The sequence below is a fragment of the Olea europaea genome, chromosome 9 (assembly GCF_002742605.1).
Source record: "Olea europaea var. sylvestris chromosome 9, O_europaea_v1, whole genome shotgun sequence".
NCBI lineage: Eukaryota > Viridiplantae > Streptophyta > Magnoliopsida > Lamiales > Oleaceae > Olea > Olea europaea.
Window position 1 is genome coordinate 9,756,055 of NC_036245.1, and position 7,953 is coordinate 9,764,007.

A 7,953-nucleotide genomic window follows, 5' to 3' on the forward strand; every position below is an offset into this window, starting at 1 on the left:
ATAATAATAATAATAATAATAATAATAATAATAATAATAATAATAGCACGCACTGATTTTTCCGACCTCTCATAAACGAAACCATCTAAAATCATTCAAAATCGATGAAAAAAGTCCCATGCAGGCCTAAATGTCCTAAAAAGACGTGGTTTGTATGAACAAGAATTTCAAAGTTTTTTTCTAGTCACATTATTTTTGTTATTAAACACTTGGTTTAGTAAAAAAAAAAAAAAAAAAGTCAAAGAGTCGCGGATTGACAATATAGTTTTTGAAGGAGTCAACCACTTGAGAGCGGTTTTAGCAACATATTAACCGCTTGCTAGCATTGCGTCTAGTGCTTGAGTGATCGTGCCATCACTCGATAAACTCAAAGCTAGCGCTCGAGTGATAGTGCTATTCGGTGAAACCCTAGTCCGCGATTTTATGACTTTTCATGGTCCCATACAACCTCAAACACTTCGTACTATATATACTGTAGCCATAATTCGTCCCAAATATCTTTGAATGGTTGATTGATCATTATTTGATACAATAGAACATTCAATAAAGATCAAGCATTAATTCCATAAATCTCTTGATTCAACTAAAAGATCAAACACAAAAAATCATTACCTTTACCAAAAAGTCTTCAAAGTTCTGATGTTGGGAAGAGATAGCTGGAGTTTTGGTTGTTTCAGAATGAATTCGTTCTTGGCCATGTGGAGGGAAAATAAGTTTAGAATTGTTGAAAAGTAAATGTTGCACAATCAAAGAGGTTCTTTGGTGATTTATATGTCAAGTGGTTAGAGCATACTAAAATTTTAGTTGTGTCTAGATCAATCCTAAGTTATCTTTTCTGGTGGATCTTTTTAGCAAAGTTTACCCGGAGGTTTTTGTTCACTGTGAATAGTTTTCAAGGAATTTTTCTTCGTTACCAAATTTTTTGTTATTTACATTTTTAAAAAAAAATTTATATTGCATAATTGACACATAGGGTTTAATTTGATATTAAATTTAATTATTTAGAAATAATATATAAATGATTTGTTGCTTTTTATTGTTAGTTATTTTGTATTATTAACCTTTAGATGTTGGGTTTAAACATTCCATTGATTATAGCTATATTATTATTTATTATATATTAGTATATTGTCGTACTTTTTTTTTTCTTTTTCAAAAAGCTAATAAAAATATAAGTGTTGAGGTTGTCCTATATTGATTGTGGATGAGGTTGGCATTTAGTTTGTAAGCATAAGGGAAAACCTCACCTTTCAAACTAGCATTTGGGGGATGAGATGAGTCCAATACTTCTCAACAATAAGTCAAAATAATAGTTAATTTTAACTATATATTTCATGTTATTAGTTTTACAATAAAGATTTTCATTTGTATAGAAAACTGTTCCACATAGTCAAAAATCTCACATATGTGGGACTCATGTTATAATAAAAAATGCTAAAAATCCCCCCACCCAACCCTTGTTGTGTTTTTTCTATATGGTTTCTGTGTCTGCACACGCAACAAGCTTCTTTTACAATCATACATTTTATTAAAATCTAAAAAATATTATTTGTAGCTAAATTAAACAAAAACTAACTATGAACAAACATAGCCCCTGTTTCACCGCCATTACTTCTCATCAAATTAAATTAAATTTTTTTTCTATTTTCAATCACACAATTTTCAATAAAATAATATTATATATAAATCAAATTTTTTTCATTTTTTTATAATAATCCATTTTAAAAGAAAATACTATTCGTTCGTTCATTTTTTTATAATAATCCATTTTAAAAGAAAATGCTATTCATTCGTTATAATCAAAATTAATTGAACCAAACGTGGGCATAATGTTAAACGAAAACGATAAGTGCAAGTTGGGTGAAGTCCGAGGAAAATTTGTGGTGTTTTTGTCCCGTCACTCAATAACCACTCCCTGCTGACAGCACAGTTATGCAAATGCACAAACTCAATAATTAAAATCTGCCCTTTCCCCGTTTCACGAGGTATATATACTACGGGTTCCTCGTCAATATCCGATCCAAAGAAACCTAAAAGCATGCCGACTTCGAATCGGATTTTGAATCTTTTCGTTATCGTTTTCGTTTTCATCGCCAAGCTCCATTCAATCAGCTGCAGCGCAATTTTTTCTTCAAACCCGTATGCCCAGCAGCAGCTTGATAGAATCTCGAAGCTTCCAGGCCAGAATTTCAACGTGAGCTTTGCACATTATGCTGGCTATGTTACAGTCAATAATGAATCTGGGAGAGCATTATTTTACTGGTTCTTTGAGGCCGATGAGGACCCGTCTTCCAAGCCTATTGTTCTTTGGCTGAATGGAGGTCAATTTATTCTGAACCTCTCTTTTGTGTCTTCTCGTTTAAAACTTTGAAGTTTAGTTTGTTAATGAAACCTTCAGACAAGTGCAATTTTATTTTTATTTTTTTTAGAATTTGTTATGATATTGGGAGGTATGTGAGGCAGACGAAATTGTGATATATCTCAGCTATAAGAGAATCCTTTTGTGCCCTCTGGGCCAATAGATTATTTGCAATATCCAAAAAGTTCTTAGCATTAGCAAATAATTTATTTCAAGATATATGGTGATAATTCTTCCCTTTCTTGATTATAAACTTTAGAAAGTTGTATACACATTTTTTATTATGTTGGACTTGTATGTCATTGATTCTCCTCGAAACATGTCATTAAGTATCAGAAAACATGGTGATTATTAAAAATTCTATCTTGGATTTACTGTTTCTTTTTCACTTTTTAGTTTAGTTATTGAATTTGAGGCTGTAAAGTTCAATTCATTTATGTTCTTAACATGGTACTTTATCGTGGTGTGATGTAATTCATAGCCAGGGTGGAAATCTTTTTCTGATCCATTTTATGTTCAGGGCCTGGATGTTCATCTATTGCGTATGGATTAGCTGAGGAAATTGGACCTTTCCATATTGAGGAAGATGGGAAGACCCTATATTTGAATCCTTATTCTTGGACTAAAGGTATATTTTTGTGTGCCGTCCTTTAGAAAAGAAATGAATTGAATTTGTATCTAAATTGCCTTGCAAAAGAAATTCAAAATTTTAAATCCAATGAAAAGAACAAAAGTTTAAAAGACTAGTTCATCAAGTTCAATTCTTGTCTTGAAAATAGAAAGGTTCCTATGTTCTTGAAAGCACACCTTTTAGTAGGTAACATTTAGGCTGCATAGCTATCATCTTTTTTTACATCTTTAGGTGGATTCTACAACTATCAATGCCATTACTTTAAATTTTTATAAAAATCAAATGTTGTGCTTACCTGCAAACATAGAAATGAGCTCTTGTGTGACTGTTTAGTACATATATTACAGTATCATACGCTCATAATTTTCAACTAGCTCATATTAGCAATATTTGAGTTAAAAATATATATTTCCGACACACATTTACCCCTCAATAGGAACACTTCGTTGTTTTTACATTCTTGTCTCCTTGTTTTCTAGTTTTCTTCTTTTCACTTTACTTTTTAGCAATACTTTGCGCGTGATCTTTATAACTTCCCGTGCTTCTGGAAATGATGGATTAGATAATTGCTAGAATTTTCTATTAGGAGTCTGCTGGAAGTCAATCTAAAATACTTAAATTCAAAGTGGCACTTCTATAAAATTTCATATAGGAATTGCCTAATTCTTTTCTCATATTGCAGCTGCAAATGTATTGTTTCTTGACTCTCCAGTTGGAGTTGGTTTTTCATATTCAAACATCACCAATGATCAACTGAACAATGGTGATAAACGGACGGGTAATGGTGTCTTTTCTATAGCCCATCTTGATTTTTCTTTTATTTTTTATTTTGTTTTGGTATGTACAGAAGATTGATTTCAATCTCTTGGAATGCAGCTGCCGACAATCTAGAATTTTTATTGGAGTGGTTTAAACGTTTTCCACAGTATAAAGGAAGGGACTTCTACATCACAGGAGAAAGTTATGCAGGTGGGTGATGGTGAACTTTCTTAATAACCAAGGAAGAACTACCTTTTTGCAATTTACGACTGCTGGGTTTACTTATTGTAACTAGTTGCTGAGAAGAGAAAAAAAATTAAAAACTGAAACTATCACTTAACTTTGGTGGTCTTGTTACCATATGTCTGTTTTAAATTGTTGTCTATGCAATCTACAGGGCACTATGTACCACAATTAAGCCAAGCCATTGTGAGGCACAACCATAAAAATGGAGAAGTCGTCATCAATCTGAAGGGTTTTATGGTATGGGCTTTCTTTGTTTGATATTTTAGATCAGGAGATCATATGCTCATTTGGACAAAATTAAATATGTAGCTTATACTTTAATGCAGGTTGGAAATGCGCTAACAGATGATTTTCATGATTACTTGGGACTCTTCCAATTTATGTGGTCTGTTGGTATGATTTCTGATGAGACCTTCAAGCAGTTGAATGTTTTCTGTGACTCCCAGTCGTTTATACATACCTCAGGGCCGTGCGATAAAGTTCTTGATATTGCTGATGAAGAAATCGGAGATATTGATATGTATAGTATCTTCACTCCCCCATGCACAGCCAATTTTAATAGATTTAGTCGCCTATTAAAACAGAAAAAAGTAAGTATTTATATTTTTTACAATCTCCTTTAATGACTGGACGAGTTTATTCTGTTGACCAAATTTAAGTTCTTCAAATTTATATGTGAAAAAGGAGTGTTAGTAAGTCACTATATTTATCAGTGGGTAAAACAGGTATGTAATGAACCCTGCTTCTACCTCTTGATTGTTTGTGCCCTATTTAAATCGAGGTTAAGAGGATTTTCCGGCAACGTGGGAAGTTTATTATTTTTCTACAAGCGTTGTTGCTCGTCAATTTTATAACTTTTTACCATGAATGTTTCTACCAGACCATTAGATTGGGTAACAAAGTGAGAATTAAAACTCAGGACAGCGTCGAATCTTCATTTGGAGTATGCTTTTGCAGTAATCTTTCCTACATATTCTCAATGGATAACTAATGTTATGAAATTTCCTGTAATAGAAGGTTGGTCTTATCAGAAGAGCATACGATCCTTGCACTGAGCAGCACTCAACTGTCTACTTCAATCTTCCCGAGGTTCAAAATGTTCTTCATGTTCATAAAAAAAATTCCCCGTCCAAATGGGAAACCTGCAGGTATAATATTTATGTTTGGATTGGGTGATCATCCTACAACTATAGTTGTTTTATTTTATGATCTCATTTTTGCTTGCAAAGTAAATAATTTGAAAGAGATCTTAGATATAAACAAAATTAAACTTATTCATTATAAAAATGCTGGTTACCACTGCCTGTGCTAGCGACAACTGTAAGTTCTTGAGTTTCAAGTTTATTTCCTTAACACATTCTTAACTTTTCGAGATACTGGATGATGTCTAATAAATAAGCTTTTTGGATGATATATATTCGAGGGAAAATTCTGCTGTATGTTGACATGAGCAATTACTTTTAACATTTGTTAATAAGAATGCATTTAAATTGGACCAGTATTATTTCTGAGGCAAAATTCTCAGCTCCAGAATATATGAATGCTGTAAATTTTGTCCGTCTTCAATCATGATTAGACCAACTCATTATTGAGATATCTTGCCCCTCAAATACATGGAAAGATGCTAATGATACTGTTGCTTCAATCTCGTCCTATATAAATGCTGAAGATACTATAGACTGCTAGTCTGCACGCTTAATAGCTTGCAAGGACTATCAACTGAAATTCTTACTTGTCCTTTTGATTTTCTTTATTCCTTATCTTTTTCTTTTCAACGTTTTATATTGTGGAGATTACATTTTAAATGCATTACAAACTATTGATGTAATTCGGAGGGTTAAACATGCTATACAGTATCAGTAATTTTGGCTTTTAACCTTCTAATTAATAAGCAAGCATTATTAACTTTTGAAAAAGACACAAACTAGATATCTTTGGCCGTTGTTCTGTACTTCTTGAACATAACCTAGAAGTCAATGTGAACATATAGTATTTTTGATTCAGTTGGAATAGTTGCGCAGAGATAATTAAAATTTTTTCATTATATAACTTCTAGTGATTTTCTAGGCATGCGATATTCAATACATGGTTATTGCATTTTCTTGATTGATATATTTTATAGAGAGAGCAATATTCACAGTCATATGTTTGCAGTGAAGAGGTGAATGAAAATTGGAAGGATACTCCTATGTCAGTGCTGGATATCTACCGTGAGCTTATACCTTTGGGACTTCGTATTTGGATCTTCAGGTTTCCATCTGTTCCCCATCTCAATCTTTTCTTTGTTTATTAGTCTGTACTAAAGGTACTAAAGTTTATGCCTACATTTTAAGAGGATTTCTGCTTTTCTTTGTTTCTCTCATGCCTAGAGGTTCTTACACGTGCCCCTCTTTCTCATTCACTTATTGCTAGAGTTATCGTCCAACCATGTATCGATACCTTACAATTAAAAAGTTATGATCGAATTTGTCAACAAATCGCTCCTTTTCTATTTAATAGAACGTAGAAAAGTTATCTGTGTTTGTGGCAATTTTTGACAGTGGGGATACTGATGCTGTAATTCCAGTTACATCCACTCGTTATAGTATAGATGCTCTGAATCTTCCAACGACTAGTCCTTGGCGTGCTTGGTATGACGATGGCCAGGTTATTTTTCTGCTTCCTTCATCAATCTTATTCAATTGAACGTCATTGCTTTATCAAAAATGATAGAAACCGTAACGCGTTAAACAGGTAGGGGGATGGACACAGGAGTACAATGGGCTCACTTTTGTGACAGTGAGAGGGGCAGGCCATGAAGTTGCCCTGCATAAACCGAAGCAAGCCTTGACACTTATCAAGTCTTACTTATCAGGAAACTCTATGCCAAAACTGAAACAAGTCAGTGATTTATAATTTATCGCCCGAGCTGACAATTACAAGAATTGGCGATGTAACCTTAATTCTGGGAAACAATTAACTGGACAATGGGCCTGACATTTGTACTTTGGAATTTGCTGTGAACAAGAGTTTCGTTCTTACTTTGACTTATCTTGTGACAATAAGTATTTAACTTGTAAAATTAAGAGGGAAAGCATAATCTCCTAAATAACTAAATGACAAGGCTGATTAAAGTATTAAAATGGATTGAGAAATCTGCTACCCAACAACCAATTTTTATGTTAATTCAATTTTTCAAAATGTAATAAAAGCATTTCCATTGGTCCAAATAAGTAGAAACTTGCTTTCTAGAGAAGTGCTAAACTTCTATATTGGCAGTAAGCGATCATAGCATCGTCGATGACTGTTGATGACATTATCAATAACTTTGATGATAACTTTGTCATCGATAATAGCTGACAGATGCACGTTGATAATAATTGATGATACAAATGCTAGAGTTTTGTTAATAAAAACTACTTTTCTATCAAAGATGATATTATCTTTGGTTATCATATAGGGTACGTCAGTAATTGCTGATCATAAAAATCAATAATGATACTGCCGATGGAATGTTTTACATTGCCTATTTGATCTATATAATTTTTATTATTATTAATAATATTGTTGACATTCAGCTATAGATTTTTTAGTGATCGTTTGTTCTATTTAATTTTTCATATAATTTTTTAAAAGCCCCATAAATAATGCCCTTTAATCTTTGTGCCACGCATGGTTGTAGGAATTCACATCGATCAATATAGAGACTTGGAGGGAATGTACAAACTCTTACAAGAAAAATCGAATTGCTAAAAGTCAAGCTAATGTGCGTGCAGAATTACAAAATGCAACATATCTTCCAGGGGAAAAATAATGCAAGAGAGAGGTTGAAGAATGTGTTAGTAATGTTGAAAACAAAGTAACAGAATTTGATACCCTGAAAAAAGTAAGTACAATGCAAAAGATTCTAATTTTTATACATGAAAAAGTTGACTAAACAGGTTGAAATAATGACCAAGTCACGGACTTCTTGAACGAA

General features: G+C 32.7%; 1 protein-coding gene across 1 annotated transcript in view; it reads left to right on the top strand.

Annotated features, from left to right (window-relative positions):
* Positions 1-7,025, top strand: part of LOC111399928 (serine carboxypeptidase II-2-like) — a 13,835-nt gene extending 6,810 nt beyond the window's left edge. Inside the window, exons 6-15 of the mRNA XM_023027413.1 lie at positions 1,865-2,321; positions 2,880-2,987; positions 3,673-3,768; positions 3,867-3,959; positions 4,147-4,232; positions 4,322-4,585; positions 5,010-5,143; positions 6,150-6,245; positions 6,536-6,641; positions 6,729-7,025. Of these exons, the coding sequence (XP_022883181.1) occupies positions 1,865-2,321; positions 2,880-2,987; positions 3,673-3,768; positions 3,867-3,959; positions 4,147-4,232; positions 4,322-4,585; positions 5,010-5,143; positions 6,150-6,245; positions 6,536-6,641; positions 6,729-6,890 (1,602 nt within the window). The 3' untranslated portion in view covers positions 6,891-7,025. The remainder of the gene's footprint in view (positions 1-1,864; positions 2,322-2,879; positions 2,988-3,672; positions 3,769-3,866; positions 3,960-4,146; positions 4,233-4,321; positions 4,586-5,009; positions 5,144-6,149; positions 6,246-6,535; positions 6,642-6,728) is intronic.
* Positions 7,026-7,953: the final 928 nt, after the last annotated feature.